Source organism: Plasmodium yoelii, assembly GCF_900002385.2.
Source record: "Plasmodium yoelii strain 17X genome assembly, chromosome: 10".
NCBI classification, from domain to species: domain Eukaryota; phylum Apicomplexa; class Aconoidasida; order Haemosporida; family Plasmodiidae; genus Plasmodium; species Plasmodium yoelii.
Window position 1 is genome coordinate 1609771 of NC_036182.2, and position 17346 is coordinate 1627116.

At 21.3% G+C, this 17346-nt stretch overlaps 5 protein-coding genes across 5 annotated transcripts; 3 read left to right on the forward strand and 2 right to left on the reverse strand.

Moving 5' to 3' along the window:
• Positions 1-515: 515 nt before the first annotated feature.
• On the reverse strand, positions 516-3596 carry PY17X_1038700 (RNA-binding protein, putative; the record flags this gene model as incomplete). Its single annotated transcript, XM_022956353.1, has 2 exons — positions 516-563; positions 687-3596. 2 exons carry the CDS (start codon positions 3594-3596, stop codon positions 516-518), a joined length of 2958 nt encoding a protein of 985 aa, XP_022813402.1.
• A 1146-nt stretch (positions 3597-4742) lies between these two features.
• PY17X_1038800 (ribosome biogenesis protein BOP1, putative) lies at positions 4743-7987 on the forward strand (the record flags this gene model as incomplete). The annotated part of the gene is made up of 5 exons (XM_022956354.1): positions 4743-5121; positions 5268-6745; positions 6879-6945; positions 7112-7298; positions 7561-7987. 5 exons carry the CDS (start codon positions 4743-4745, stop codon positions 7985-7987), a joined length of 2538 nt encoding a protein of 845 aa, XP_022813403.1.
• A 1781-nt stretch (positions 7988-9768) lies between these two features.
• On the forward strand, positions 9769-11415 carry PY17X_1038900 (RING zinc finger protein, putative; the record flags this gene model as incomplete). The annotated part of the gene is made up of 1 exon (XM_722656.1): positions 9769-11415. The coding sequence occupies one exon, from the start codon at positions 9769-9771 to the stop codon at positions 11413-11415; it is 1647 nt and encodes a 548-aa protein (XP_727749.1).
• A 2521-nt stretch (positions 11416-13936) lies between these two features.
• On the forward strand, positions 13937-14986 carry PY17X_1039000 (ribonucleotide reductase small chain; the record flags this gene model as incomplete). The annotated part of the gene is made up of 1 exon (XM_718765.1): positions 13937-14986. One exon carries the CDS (start codon positions 13937-13939, stop codon positions 14984-14986), a length of 1050 nt encoding a protein of 349 aa, XP_723858.1.
• Positions 14987-15516: 530 nt separating this feature from the next.
• Positions 15517-17172, reverse strand: PY17X_1039100 (uncharacterized protein; the record flags this gene model as incomplete). The annotated part of the gene is made up of 1 exon (XM_718766.2): positions 15517-17172. One exon carries the CDS (start codon positions 17170-17172, stop codon positions 15517-15519), a length of 1656 nt encoding a protein of 551 aa, XP_723859.2.
• Between the last annotated feature and the right edge of the window lie 174 nt (positions 17173-17346).

The following is a 17346-nucleotide window of genomic DNA, read 5'->3' on the forward strand; positions in this document are numbered from 1 at the left end:
CGTTTGGATAATAAAATACTTTGACTTATAAAACATGAAAACATTTTAATAATTACAACTCCAAAGTTATAATATGTTTTTTTATTTTATAAACTGTTGATAAATTTTTATTAAAATGTGAATTATAAATGTAAAAAGAAAAAAGAAAAAAGAAAGAAAATATTAAAAAAAGGGGAAATTCCCCATTACAAACACTTTTTATTTATCCAAATTAAATAAGTCAATTATACAAATAAAAAAAGGTGAATTGTTGAAAATTAGTATACAACATAAAAAAAAAATGTAATTGAAAAAATAAATAAGTATGAAATTCCATAATTATATAGAGCAGTTATTATATAGCGACTTGTTAAGAGGTAAAAACTGACGCTTCCATAAATCGTGGATATGCAAATATTCAAACAAATAAAATAAAATGAAATAAACTGAAATAAAATAAAATAAAAATATATTTGGTGAATTAGCAAATTAAATAAGCCTAAGTTAAAGTATACTATTCTTATAAGTTTTTTTCTTTATTTGGTGTTTTTGAGGAATTTTAAGACATCCTTTTGTATTGATTCCTGCAAAATTAGGTAGAAAAATGTGATGGGTGTGAAAAAATGTGATGAATGTATCGACGGGAATGTCACGAATATGCAATACCAAATTGTTCTATTATTAATTTTTTTTTTTTTTTCACTTACAATATTCTTGTTCGGGTTTTCGGTGCCTTTTTTGATAATACTTTTGACAGTTTTAACTTTTTTTTTTGTTTTTCCAGAATCTTGGGCATTCAATTTTTTACTTTTAATTTTTTTATCTTTATTATTTATTTCTTTTTTTTTGAGGGAAGAAGGTTTGGTTGTATTTATTTCCTCATTATTTGTTTGGTCAAGGAATGTGACTCGTTTTTTCTGTTTTTCTGTTTTTATGGGATTATCTTTTTGATCAAGAGTCATTGGATTAATGATGTTTATAATATTTTTGTTTTCATTTTGAGCTTTTAATAATCTTCTTTTTTCACGTTGTCTTTTTCCTCTACTCATTTTTTTTGTTTTATTTGTATTTTTTTTAATTTTTTTTTTAGTAGGCAAATTATTTTCATTTTTTTCTTTTAAATGTTTTAGAAATTTTTCTTCTTTTATTTTTTTTATATGCAACATTCTTAGATCTTCAATACAATAATCAACATATAATATATTTTTACTTTTTTTAATTGTTTGAAATTTTTTTTTGTAAATTTTTTCATTTATTACATCAAAAATATTTTTATTTTGTAAAAGGGAAATAATTTGTTTTGTATTTTCATGTTTATTAATATCAAGAAAGCAAATGACATTTTTATTAGCTCCTTTATCCATAGTATTATCATTATTATTGTCATTATTATGTATGATCGGACCTACTTTGGTATCTTGGACAATTTCCTTATTACTATTATTATCTTTCATAAGTTTCATTTTTTTAATTACTTCATTAGCTTTTTTAAAAGCTTCTTTTTTTTTTAATTTAAATTTTTTCATAAATATAGGAGTAAAATGTTTTGTTATAAGAGAACGGAAAATATTTTGTTCAACTACAAGGGGATAATTTCTAATATATAATCTACATGGGTTTATTACAAAATTTTTATTTTTTAAGAGTTCAGTTTTTTTATCTAATAATTTTTTATTTCTTAAAAGTATATTAGAAGGAACATTTTCATTATTAACATCATTGTCATTTATTAAATGTATATTATTGCTTATTGTATTTTTTTTTTTTTCTTTTTTTTCTTTTTTTTCTGGAGATTTTTTTTTATCTTTTATTATATCGTTTGGTACTGCTCTTTTAATCATAAGATAATTATTTTTAAAATATAAAATATCAGTGTGTTTAAGATTTTGATTTTCATTCAATAAAATTTGTTTGAGTTTCTCTTTTTTTTTTTTATTAGCATTATTATAAAATTGATCAATAACATTTTCATTTTCATTTTCATTTCCATTCATTTGTTCATCTTCTTCACTATTATATTCTCCAATTTTTTTTAAAAAATTATCAGCATCGATTTTTTTTTTCAATTTCACAAAAACATATATTTTTTTATAATCATTTCGACAGGTCTTTATATATATATAATCTTTGCTAATATTTTTTTCTATATATTCTTTAATTTCGTCATTTGTTGTTTCGGTTGGTATATTTGTGATAAAAATTGTTTTTCCTTCCTCTACATCTTTTTTGTAGTCTCTTTTATTGTCCCCCCCAATTTTGTCCCCCCCAATTTTGTCCCCCCCAATTTTGGTGATTTTACTACCAGTTTGATTTTCGTCATACTCAGTTAATTTTCTCTTTTTAGACAAAAGTGAAACATTTTGATCACTATTATCATTGTCTATATTGTTATCTGTTTCGTCCGATTTGTTATCAGAATCTTCTTCATCATTTTCTTGACTCTCATTATTATAACTATTGTAATAACTAAAAGGCTCAACTGATTTATTTTCAGTATCTTGATGAGATTTTCCGTTAAGTAGCTTTATTTCCTTGTTGTATTTTTCTATAATTATTTTATTACCACATAAAATTGTATTCGTTAAAAGTAATGCTTTTTCTACACTTTTATAATTTGAAAAAGTAACAAATGCATATCCTTGTTTTTTATCATTCTTTTTAGGAATATTTATTTTGATATTTTTTTCGATATTCTTAAAAAGCTTTTGAATATTTTCTGTGTGACATTTTCTATTTAGGTTTTTTAAAATAACCATTTTGTGTTCTGTATTTAAAAGACATAATTCATGAAAAAAAAACAAATTTTCATTTTCAATATTTTGGTCATTATTTTTTAAATAATTCTGAAATTCATTTTTATTAATAAATTGATAAAATGTGGAAGCCAAATTAAAGTTTGCAAATTCAACAACATATTCAAAATAGCTTGTTGATTCATCATTTTTATTATCTTTAAATTTTAGATTATTTATTTTTTTAAAAATATTATTTTTATTTATATTACTTTGTTTCTCTATATTTATTACAATTTCTTCAAATTTTTTGTCTTTTTCTGAACTAGCTACAATTACAATTTCTTCATCATCATCATCATCATCATCATCATTATTATTATTGTTACTATTGTTACTATTTTTATTTATTTGATTTTTATTTATTTGATTTTTTTTGTCTATAGATTTATTATTTTCACAATTCAATAATATTTTTTTTTTTATTAAATAAATGCTTTTCAAATAATTTAAAATTATTATATTACCTATATCACAATTTGTATATATTTTTATAGAGTTGGGATAGTTTATTTTATTTCGATTATAAAGAACAGAAACTAAATTTTTTTCATCATGCTTTTTCTTTATTGCAAATTCACACATAATTTTTGTAGAAAAATCTTTTGAATTATTATATTTTGTTATGAAATTTGTTGCATCCTCTTCATTGTGAAAAATACAAATAGCGCTTTTTGTAGAATTTGTTTTATTTTTAAAAAAAAAATATTTTTTACATTCTTTTTCAAATCGTTCTGTCAATTTGTTCACATCATTTTCTCGTATATTACGGACAAACACTTTGTGTTTATCTATAGGACTATCATTTTTATATTTTTTCGTCATTATGATATTTCTTTTTATTTTCTGTTTCGTGATTTACTATGTTTTCTTTTGTGTATATATATATTAGTATATACACTAATTAATCAAGCTAGCGAAATGAGAATTAAAAATAACTTAATTATTAAAAAAAATTCTGACTTGTACATGCATATATATATTTTTTTTTTTAATTATGTACTTGTAATAGTTAACACTTCTTTTCCCCCTCCATCCCATTTGTATTATTGTTCTATATAATTCTCTTTTAATTTTACTATTATTTATAAATATTTTTTTAATAAAGAAATTTGATTATCTTTTTTTTCAATAAATTTTTCATTTATCAAATGAGTAATATGCTTATTATATATTTTGTTAAAACATTTTAAAGGAATAAGCATATGACATTGCTTGATAATTATTATATATTAATTTTTTTTTTTTTTTTCCATATAGTTATTTTGAGAAATATATAAAAAAAATTAATACATTTTTTTATTTCAAGTCATATATTTTATGAAAAATACTAATAAAATTGCGTGGAAAAAAAAAAAATAAAATAATGTAACATATATTAATAAAAATAATTATAATTACAAGGTTAATACAACTATATATATAATATCATCATATATATATATGTATAGACGATGTCATAATGGTTAAACAAGTATAGTGCATAAGATTGTATATAATTTAAATAAATATTTTTATGAAAATTCAAGTATCATAAAAAAAAAAATAGAAAATTTTCCTCAATCACTAATAGTATGTTTTATTAGAGGATTTGTTTATATTTATACTTTTTAATTTTTAAAAAATATTGATATTTGTTTTTTTTTTTTTCTATACAGAAAATAAAAACAAGCACATATACATATATGGCTACTATCCCATTGCATATTCATTTTTGTATTCATCTGTCACTTGGGTGAGGAAGAAATTGATAATTATATGTTTAACGAAATAAATTAGCGAAACAAATTAGCGAAACAAATTAGCGAAATAAATTAGCGAAATAAATTAGCGAAACAAAATTAACGAGATAAATTAACGAGATAAGTACATTTTTGTTTTTTTTTACAACTTTTCGATTTGAAAAATAAACAAATAATATTATTTTAAATATTATTATACATTTGGAATGAAAGGGTTTCCTTCAAAAAAATGAAAAGCCAAAAGAACAATGAAAAAACAAAAACAAAAACAGAAACGCAATCCAATTTTGAAGAAAATGATGGAAATGCTGAGAAGAGTGCGAAGCTTGACTCCGAAAAAACAAATAAGCATACCATGTTAAATACAGCAAAAAAAAAAAAGAAAAAAGTGGAAACTAAAAAAAAGAAGAAAATGGGAGAAAATGAAGAAAAGAAAGAAAAGAAAGAAAAGGGAAAAAAGGAAGAAAAGGGAAAAAAAGAAAGGAAGATAAAAAAAAAAAATCATAATATTTATATTAATGAAGAAATTGACGAGAGTGATGATGAATATAATTTAAATACAATTGGCAATATTGATCTTAAGTATTATGACGACCTTGACATTATTGGTAAGATAAATAATTTTATAACATTTAAAAAAAAGAAAATGCATACATTATTATAACTTTATTTTATTATTAGTTACTATATGAATAGATTAAAAATTTTATTGTCTATGTATATATATGCCATTTCCCCTTTTATATATATGTAGGTTATGATATTGATGGTAAGAAGATAGAGAAGACAAACGAAAACATGATTGATGATTTCATAGAATCTAAAAAAGATGTAGATGCATGGAGGAAAATTAAGGATAAGAAAAACAATCGAGTTGTAACACTTACAGATGCAGATTTAGAAATTATAAGAAAAATAAGAGAAAATAGTGTAGCCAAATATATAGACGAATCAAGTTATATATATGAAAATGATAGAGAAGAATATAAATTGCCTACTAATTTTAATGTAAATAAAAATAATAAAGTATCAAAAGGTGAGAAAAAGAAAATATTAAAACTAATGAAATATTTAATAGATAAAGAAAAACATCCTGAAAAATATAAAAACAATCAAAATAGTAACCAAGAAGAATTGACATTATATGATATGTGGAATAACAAAATTTATGATGAATATTCAAATATGAATGAAATAAATTTACCAAATATATTACCAGGTCATAAATATAGTTACAATCCACCACCAGAATTAATATATACTAATTCTGATGAAAAAAATATTCTAAAAAATAATAAAGATGCATTTATACCTAAAAATTGGGAAAAAATAACAAATATAGAATATTATAAAAAAACATATTATGATTTATATCAAAGATGTTTAGATATATATTTATGTTCAAGATCTGTTAAAAGTGTATTAGATATAAAAAAAGAAGATTTATTGCCTAAATTGCCAACTACTCAATCTTTAAAACCATATCCACAATACCCATTTATAAAATATAATATAAATGATAAAATAAAAAATGAAGATAATGGTCATAATTATATTTGTTTAAATGAAAATGATCATATTTTTTATGTAATAAAAAATAATAAGTTATATATATTCGATATATTAACATCATATAATATTGATGTAATAGATTTGGAAAGTTATTTTAATTCTGCATTGTCACCAAATAAAAATGATAAACAAAATAATAAAAACTTAATGATAAAAATAAATAAAACATATTCTTTATTAGCAATATCATGGGGAAATGTTATTATATTATTACAATATGAAAGTTATATACCTCCAATCAAATCTAACACAATAGATGTCGAACAAATCTATTATGATATAAAAAAGAGAAAAAGTGATTCTGTTAATGATACTAGCAAAAATGATGAACACAATGAATCATCGAAAGATGGTGCTGAATTTGAAACTGATCAAGATGATGACAATCAAATTTTTGAAGATGATTGGGATGATGAAGATGTAAGCGATGATGAAAATGGCGAAAATGATGAAAGCGACGAAAATGGCGAAAATGGAGAAAATGACGAAAGTGATAATAATTTGAAAAAAAAAAAAAATAGCGATTTGAGTAAAAATATGATATATTGCAAAACTAAAGAATTAATTAATTCTTTTAATCAAAATTTTAAAAATACTGATGAATATATTTCTTCTTCTGATTTGGATATCAAATGGATTAAGATTCCATCAAATAATAAGGTTAATTAAATTTATGATTATTTTTTATATATTGAACAAATGTTATGAATTTGGAATTATATACATGATTTAATTTGTAACATTTTGGCTATTTGTAACATTTTACTTTTTATAAATCCTTTCTTTTTTTTAGAAATTGAAATATTGTGTAGCAATAAAACATGAAGGGTTAATCAAAAATTTTTCTTGGAACAAAAATGGTATTATTTTTTTTTTATGAATTTTTTTATTTATGAATTTTTTCATTATCCCTTTTAGTTTGTTTGATAAGTTGGGTGTGTGAAAATCATTCCATGACACTTTTTTTTTTTATATTTTATATTTTATATTTTATATTTTTTTTTTTTTTTTTTTTTTTTTTTTTAGGTAACTATTTGTCAGTGACATGCTTACGAAAGCTTGGACAATATCACCATTGCTATCTACATCATATTAAATCAATGAGAACAATAAAATTAATAAATAAATACAAACAAAAAAGAGGAGACATAATTCAAACTATGTTTTTTCCACGTACTCCCTACTTTATCGCTGCCTTTGAAAATAGTATAATGTAAGAATTGGAAAACTTAAAAAATGAATAAAATATTGCATATTTCCATTTGAGAAATTGTGAATTATGAAATAGATTGGACAGACCCTTCTACTTATGTTGTTCTCTCTCTTTCTCTCTCTTTTTTTTGGTTTTTTTTTGGCTTTTTTTTCCGCACGTTTCATATATTCAATCGTTTTAGCTATTTTGATTCTACATTTGAATCCATAAAAATATTGGATATATACATGTATGTACATTTTTTTTTCCTTTTTAATCTCAGAATATATAATTTAAAACCTTCTTCAAAGAAAGAGAAGATATTCAAGAAACTAAGAGGAGTTAAAAATGCAACAAGCATAGATATACATACAAATGAAAGTTATATTTTAGTATCTGATGAAAAAGGAAATGTTTTTATTTATGATTTAGATTTGGCTAGTAGTCCTTATAAAATGTTTCATGCTCAAAATTGTCCTTTAAAAAAAGCAGAATTTCATAAAGAATATAATTTATTTTATTCATTAGGATCAAATGGTGTTATAAATTTATTTTACTCTAAATTTTTTAATGATTATATAACGGACCCCATTTTAGTACCAATTAAAGAAATAAAAAATGAGGCAAAGATTATTGACCTGACTTGGTCAGAAAAAAAACCATGGCTATTTGCTCACACAGAGTCAAATTTTTCTGTCTTATACACATAATAATATATACATTATAAAAAATATATTTGTGATAATTATATACTCATTATGTGTATGTGTATGTTTGCATTTTTACACGTTTGTAAGTGCTTTTAATTTATTTTCCATTTTGGTGTTATTATTTATATTATATAATTTTATTTTCAAACATTTTAAATATTTGTAACTTTGATATATCAAAAATATATCTATGTATATTTCGATTTGTTTAAGAAAAATATAAAATTGTATTTACTAAATTCGATAAACAATGAAAGGGTTAATATGTGGAAATATAAAGGAAATTCTAAGTTTTTTTATTTTATTTTATTTTATTTTCAGTATCAAAATTTTATTCCTTGTTTGTGCCTTATTTTAATAGTATAATTTGGAAATAAAATGCGAATTTTTTTTTTATATTAGAAGTTTGAAAGAGTTAGTAATGTGTATACACTGGTTTTAAATGGAATACATCTACATGTATCTATCTATACACATATGTATGTATATATATAGGATACAAATAGACTGATACGTTTTATTTTTATAGCTTTTTTATTTATTTATTTTTTTTTTTTAATATATAGTTTTTATTGAACTTATCATATTTTTAGCACAGTATCCCAGTTGCTTGTTTCCATCTTCCCTTTATACACAAACATTAAAAAGGTATACATATTAAAAAAGTATATAAATAAAAAAGTATATAAATAAAAAAGTATATAAATAAAAAAAATATATAAATAAAAATATATAAATAAAAAAAATATATAAATAAAAAAAATATATAAATAAAAAAAAAATGGCTGAGCAGTTAGCTATTATAAATATGTTAATTGTTTATTTTATTATATATGCTAGTATTATATGCTTACAAATATATATTTTTTTTTTTCAAATTTGATAAAATGTATTTGTAAATTTCAAAGTTTTAAATATATTTAAGTAAATAATTTATTTCATCTATTTCAATGTACCAACATTTATTTAGTTTTTATTTGCACAGATTTTTTATGCATAATACACACAATTGATAAGATAAAGTGCTTTCGATTTTCTTTTTTAATATATTTTTAAAATAGTACATTTAAAAAATATATATTTTACTATTACTATTATTATATTACTATTATTATATTACTATTACTATTATTATTATTATTTTTTTTAACTTAATTTTTACTTTCAACCGACGTTATTATATATTCTGTCGCTTATTTTTTTTAATTCATTCCCAAATTTAAAGCGTATGATTATATATATATATATATATAATTTTATTTTCTTTATATATTATTATTTTGTTTTTTTAAAAAATTCATAGTAATAAAAGGAATATGTAAATACCGAAATAAACTATAAACAAACAATTTAATAAAAGTTAAAATTTAGTATAAATAAATATACAATAACTTAATATATTTTCTATCTATTTATATTAGAGGATAAATTTCGATTTTTGTTCGAAAAAAAATATACAATTTTGTAGGAAAAAATAATAATAATAATAATAATAATAATAATACACATTAAATAATATAAGAAAATAGCGGCACGACGTCAAAGATATAAAAATTATAATAATGAAAATAATAATTAAATTATATAAAAAATTACATTAAGGAATTATTTTTGGTGATAAATCAAAGTTTAGAAATGTATATTCTATGAACAAAATAACCATTCTATATGTATAATTAGCGAAATGAATATGTCATAATTTTATAATTTTTTTTTTTTTGATTAAATAATTTTATTAGTATTTTTTTTGTGTGTGTATTTTAAATAAATAACATAGTATAATGACCAATAATCAAAATATAGAAAATGATGGGAATGAAATAAAAGATGTTAATGTAAATATAGAGAATGGTGGGAATGAAATAAAAGATGTTAATCAAAATATAGAAAATGGTGGGAATGAAATAAAAGACGATATAAAACATATCGGAATAACAGAAGAAAATATAAAAACTGATTCTAAAATAACAACAAACAATTATAGAAATGGCAATTCAATCAAAATAGTGATAAAAGAAAATGATAATATAAATTATAATGAATCTAATATTTGTAGTACTATTTTAACGGACGAATTTAAAAATGGCGAAAATGGAAATATAACAAAATGTCCTGAGAATGTAGAATGTGTTGAAATGAATAATGACATAATAAATAATGACATAATAAATAATGACATAATAAATAATGAACAAAATTTGGCTAATGAACAAAATTTGGCTAATGAGCAAAACTTGGCTAATGAGCAAAACTTGGCCAATGAGCGCATATATGGTAGAAGCGATAGCTCGAGTAGTTTAACTGTAGATGAAGATCCAAATATATCAAGAAGAGCATATAGAAGCTTTCACATATGCTCAATTTTTATTCATTTAGCATTGTTATTAATGATTTTATTATTGTTAGCAACATTAATTAATGAGTATACAATATTTATATCACCAGAAAAAGGAAAAGCAATGTTTTATGTTTGTGGTATATTATTAGGTTTGCTATGTTTACATGCATGTATAAATTTATATATATCTTTAATGTTTTTAGCAGATTATGAGATTTCAAGATACATAAAAAGTTTTGAATCAAAAATGCATGTGGTTGTTTTATTATATTTCTTTTTATGTCTATATGTATATTTGTTTGATGATAAAAATAATCCTATACGCCCAATATTTTTCTTTGCTTTATTATTATCAGTTATTTATTATTTTATGCCATTATTTTTATATATTGTATTGAGGATTTTATTTTTTATTGTTATTTTTACAATATTATTTATGAAAAGAAAAAGCCCAACCCCAAAATGTGTGTTAAAAAAATTAAAAATTATTAAATATATAGATTACAAAAATTATTGTGAAAATATACGAGCAAATCAAATATCAATATCAGAATTAAATGATAAGAATAATAAACAAGAGAATGAAAAACTAACAGATAAGGAAGATTGTACTTTGAAAAATTCTGAACAAAATATATCATCCAATAAAAATGAAAATAATAATCAAAATTTAAATAAAAATAGTAAAATTGAAAAAAATAATAATCATGTAAAAATAGATAAAGAAGTATGTAATAGAAAAATAAATAATATGAATAGATTAAATTATTATTCTATTAATATATATGATAAAAATAAGAAAAAAAATATTTCATATAAATCAAAAAATATAGAAGATGAAAATAAAAAAAATAATATATATGATAAAGAAAATGGTGAAATAAATGATTATATTAAAAATAATTCATTTTACATTAATATTGAAAATGAAAATTATATGTGTGCAATTTGTTTTGTTGATTATTTAGATGATGATCATATTTGTGTATTGCCATGTAATTACATGCATTATTATCACAAAGATTGCATATTTACATGGTTAAAGAAAAACAATGATTGTCCTTTGTGCAGAAAACATATAACAATTTAATAATCAGGAAAAAAAAAAAAAAAAAAAAAAAAAAATTAAACATACGTATGAATGTGTGCTTGGATAAACTTAAGTATTAAGATGTATTTATAGGTAGACAGCCATTTTGTAAACATTTAATTGACCATGCTTGGAGAAATCTGTGTGTATAATTAATACTCCAAAGAGGATATAAATATCGATATGCATGTATACACACGTGGTATTATTCGACGTAAACACTTTTATTTATATATCTAGCATTTTTATTTTATTTAATTGGACAGATTCATACTGCGACTGTTCGTTTCTTACAACGCTCATCCGTTATACTGTATGCATATGCATGTGTATGTGTATGCATGTGTATGTGTATGCATGTGTATGTGTATGCATATATATTTACTTATTTACTTATTTACTTATTTATTTATATACTTATTTATTTATTTATTTATTTATTATCCAATTTTGATTTCCCCTCGACGGGTTTTATATATTCTTTATTTGCTACTCATAGCATTCCCCTTTACATTTGAAAAAAAGTTTATTTGTTATAAGCCTAATTTTTTGTATAATTTTTATATGTAAATAGTTTTTATATTTTACTTTTTTTATTTATACACTTTATTAATTTTTTTTGTCCCTTATATTGTTTAATTTATGCTATAAACCTTATAAAAAAAATAATTAAAAAAATTTTATTTAATTGTATAATCACTTATAATGTGTGTGCGGAATTTGGAATAAAAATTTGTATCTTCGGTTAGGTCAACATAAAAAATAATTAATTATCAATGTTAAAAAGAATTGGTAAATGTGTTAAAAAAGAATCAATTATCAATGTTAAAAAGAATTGGTAAATTTTGAGGTCTTTGTGTATAAGGAAACAAATAAATATATGGTCTAGACTATTATGTGTGCAAAAAGAGGTACTAATTAATATGAAAATATAATATATGAATTTCATTGAGATAAATAAATATTATAGAATTGTTTTTATGTTATTTATATGATTAAAAAAGGGTAAGGAATATAAAATGACTAATTCAAAAATAGTGTTGAGAATTTTATTTTGGTTACTCTCATAAGATAAAAATACATTTAATTATTTTGAAAATTAAAACAATCAATTCTTATTTATTTTATTATAATTATAGACAAAATAAAAAAAAATCCATTTTTAAAATAGTTGTGTAGAATAAGTTCAAATATATTCGAGAAATTTATTTTATTTGTAGCTACTCATGAATTTTAGAAAAAAAATAAAAAAAGTCAATATATTGGAAAAAGGGGGATATGAAATTCACAGTGTATTTAAATTGTTTGGTTTATTTCATAATAGCTTTCGCTTAATTTTTATGTATTATACAAACAAACGCAATGAATATTATTTTTGGGAAATAAAATGGGTACCATATTATTATTATGTATTATGTAGTATGTATGTATGTAGTATGTATGTATGTAGTATGTATGTATGTAGTATGTATGTAGTATGCATGCATGGAGATGTGTACTCAAAATAAATGGCCAATGACCATTTAGTTATAGTCCAAGCATGTATATGTTATATATATTATATAGATAGAGGATGAGTTAATTTTTAACAAAGGTATAAATGTGTGTAAGGAAATTAAACTAACATTTAATATGTATATTATTCGGGTTTGTTACTATTTTAGTGTATTTATTTAAATATAAAGAATAATAATAATTAAGGGGAAAATACTGACAATTTTTTATGCTGTCCTTTATATTACTATGCAAAAATAAAGCAGATAAAAACATATGAATAAATAGTAAGATAGTAAATAGTAAGATAGTAAATAGTAAGATAATAACAGTAAGCAGTGACAAATAAATAAGGCACACACGTAAAAAGAGGGCCAGGAAATGTGCCAGTATTGAAATGCTGAGTACACAATATGCTTGCTTAATTTTATTACGCACTGAATATTGAATGCAATATAGTACTTTATACATGTATATTAATAATATACATAATAATATACATTAATATATATATATATATATATATATATATATATTTATTTATTTATTTATTTATTAAATGTACGGGTGTGCCTTTAGCATTTTTGGATATATAAAATAAATGGGTTATATCGTGGCATATTATCAGGATATAATGTGTTCGAAAAAAAAAAAAAAAAAAAAAAAAAAAAAAAAAAGTTATAATATTTTTATGTTTCCTTCATTTATAACACTAATTAATATATTTACATTATTTTTCCGAATTTTATAAAAAATAAAAATAATATATATAATACACATATAAGGTATAAATTATTTTACACGTCATAATATATACAGTTATTATTTCCTCTCCCTTTTTTGTGTACCTATATTAATCAGTGCGCTTTTATTTTGAGAAAATAGTAGGAAATTTTGAGAAAATATTAGGAAAATACTAAAAAAATTGTGAGAAAATATTAGGAAAATACTAAGAAAATTCTGAGAAAATTCTGAGAAAAATTTGAGAAAATTCTGAAAAAATTGTGAAAAAATTTGAGGAAATAAAATGGCAGAAGTTGTGAATATATCAAAGAGTGCTTCATTTTCGAAGCAAGAAAAAGAATTTAGTGATTTTCAAAAAAGTAAAGAAAGCAATGAAAAAATATTAAATAAAGAATCAAACAGATTTACATTGCATCCTATTATGTATCCTGAAGTTTGGAATTTTTACAAAAAAGCTGAAGCTTCATTTTGGACAGCTGAAGAAATTGATTTATCGAGCGATTTGAAAGATTTTGAAAAATTAAATGTCAATGAAAAACATTTTATAAAACATGTTTTAGCATTTTTTGCAGCAAGTGATGGAATTGTATTAGAAAATTTGGCTAGTAAATTTTTAAGAGAAGTAGAAATTATTGAAGCAAAAAAATTTTATTCTTTTCAAATAGCTGTTGAAAATATACATTCTGAAACATATAGTTTATTAATTGATAATTATATTAAAGATGAAAAAGAAAGATTAAATTTATTTCATGCTATTGAAAATATACCAGCTATCAAAAATAAAGCATTATGGGCTGCTAAATGGATAAATGATACAAATTCTTTTGCAGAAAGAATTGTAGCTAATGCATGTGTAGAAGGAATATTATTTAGTGGAAGTTTTTGTGCAATTTTTTGGTTTAAAAAACAAAATAAATTACATGGTTTAACATTTAGTAATGAATTAATTAGTAGGGATGAGGGTTTACATACTGATTTTAACTGTTTAATTTATAGTTTATTAGAAAATAAATTACCAGAAAATGTTGTTCAAAATATAGTTAAAGAAGCAGTTGAAGTAGAAAGATCATTTATTTGTGAATCTTTACCTTGTGATTTAATTGGAATGAATTCAAGGCTCATGTCTCAATATATTGAATTTGTTGCTGATAGATTATTAGAATGTTTAGGATGTTCTAAAGTTTTTCATTCTAAAAACCCTTTCAATTGGATGGATTTAATATCTTTACAAGGAAAAACAAATTTCTTTGAAAAAAGAGTTGCAGATTATCAAAAGTCAGGTGTTATGGCTCAAAGAAAAGAACAAGTATTTTCTTTAAATACTGATTTTTAAGAAAATATAATACAAAAAAAAATTTGATAATAAAAAATTATCATTTTTTTCTTGTATTGACATTGGCCAAAGCACATATACTCTTTAATATTATTTTCTTAGTCTTGTCTCATTATCCCAATTTATTTATACATATTTTACCATATATTTATTGTTTATATATTTTTTTTTTTTTTTTTTTTTTTTTTGAAATGTAGCTATTTATTGTGTGCATATTCAATAAACGACCTTGTGAATCGAAAAAATAATTTACTATGTTCTAGCTAAGAAAGTGAAACATGTTTTTTTTTTTTTAAAGCAGATTTTACTTATTATATTTTTGTATATGGAAAAAAAAAAAAAAATATACATATATATATATATATATATATATATACATATATGTGTAATGAACACATTTATGTAAAAATATGGTTAACGAATAGGTTTGAAAAAAAAAAAATCGATTTATTTTATCGTGGAAAAGAATGTAGATATGTTCAATATGCCATAGGCATATATTTAATTGTATAGACTATAGAGTGATCAATTTAATTATTAATAAGACATTCATTTAATTGGATTTTTAAATTTTCTATATTTATGTCTTTACCTATAAATAAAAAATTTGACTCAAAAATGTTGGAATCGTTCAAAATGTTAAATATGTTATATTCAGAATCATTAGTGTCAGATGAATCGCAAGACAGATAATCCTCGACATCTACCGAATGTTCTGAAGTGCATACACCGGATTCGTCACATACTTCATTTTCTTTACTACTTACACCGTTTTCTTTATTTATCACACCGTTTTCTTTATTTATTACTCCCCTTTCTTTATTTATTACTCCCCTTTCTTTATCATGCGCAGCATCAAATGATGAAGTACAGTTTGAGTGAGTATTTTTTTTTTGTAAATTGTCAAAATAATTCTGAAAAAAATGATGAATATCTGTCATGACAGTATTTATTTCGTATAACTCTCCAACACTTTGATAATAATAAATATTTAATTTAAGTTTATTTTTATTTGTATATATATCATCATTAAATGCGATAAATATTCCTTTCCCTCTATAAATATTCATTTCCGTATTCCACAAAAGTGATGCTAATAAATTATTAATTTTTTTGTAGGAAAAAATATTTTTTTTTTTTAAAGAAATTATATTTTTTAAAATATCAGAATCTTTTGTATTTATAAACTTTTGTTTTAAGTCATTTAAATTTTTGCTTAAATAAATTAAATAAGATATATCATGTTGAAACTGAATTGAAAAATTTATAAAATTGTTATAGTGATATACACCATTTTTATGTTTTATATTTGAGTTATTATTATCAATGTTTACTAAAGCACCTTTAAAATTATTTTGTTCATAACATTTTAAATTTGTTATTAATTCAATTGGAACATTTGAATAGCTTGTCATGTGTATTACACTTAATGGATTTATATTTTCAACAAACTTTTTTATATCTTCTTTTTCTTTATCATTTATTTTGTCTATTTTATTTATTATAATAACATCACACACAATTAGTTGTTTGCAATCAGAATTCTCTATACCATCCTCTTTAATCGGTTCTAATTTGTTGCTAATATATGTATGTTCCTCATTTGGGTCGCCATGATTTACATTTGCGGAGTTCCCCTTTAAATGGTCATAATATGTTATATTGTTGTTAGTATATCTCATGAAATTGTAAGAATCAATTATGTGAATTATACTATCCAAATATATTTTCGATTTATTTAATTTATCTATCCATAATAAGTTATTTATTTCTACATTATCATAAATTCCAGAGACTTCGACAAAAATAAAATCATATACTGTTTTTTTTTCTAAAATCATTTCTATTAATTTTACAAAATTGCTTTTATTGGAACAACATAAACAACCGTTATTTAATTCGTATATAAAGCCATCTTTGTTTTCAATTTTGTTTACAATTTCTAAAGTTTCAATTTTATCATCTACATCAGTTGGTTTTTTTTCGCTTTCGAATGATTTTGGAAAATTATATATATCATTTATATCCTTGAAAACTATTTTATCAATGTTATTATTATTTTCTGTAAACTCATTATGTATTATTGCAATCTTTAATTTATTTTTTAAACTATCTTTAAGTAAATTTTTAAGGAGGGTAGTTTTCCCTGCCCCTAAGAATCCTGTGATGATCGTTATTCCGATCATTGGGTTAAAAAAAAAAAAAAATAAAATAAAAATAAATAATAAAAAATAAATAAAAATAAATAAATAAACAAATAACAAAAGCAAAATTAAGATGAAGATGACGGTGAAGATTTTACAATAGGACGATGTAGAAATGGCAACGAGCAGAATTAAATAATGGTATGCACATTATAT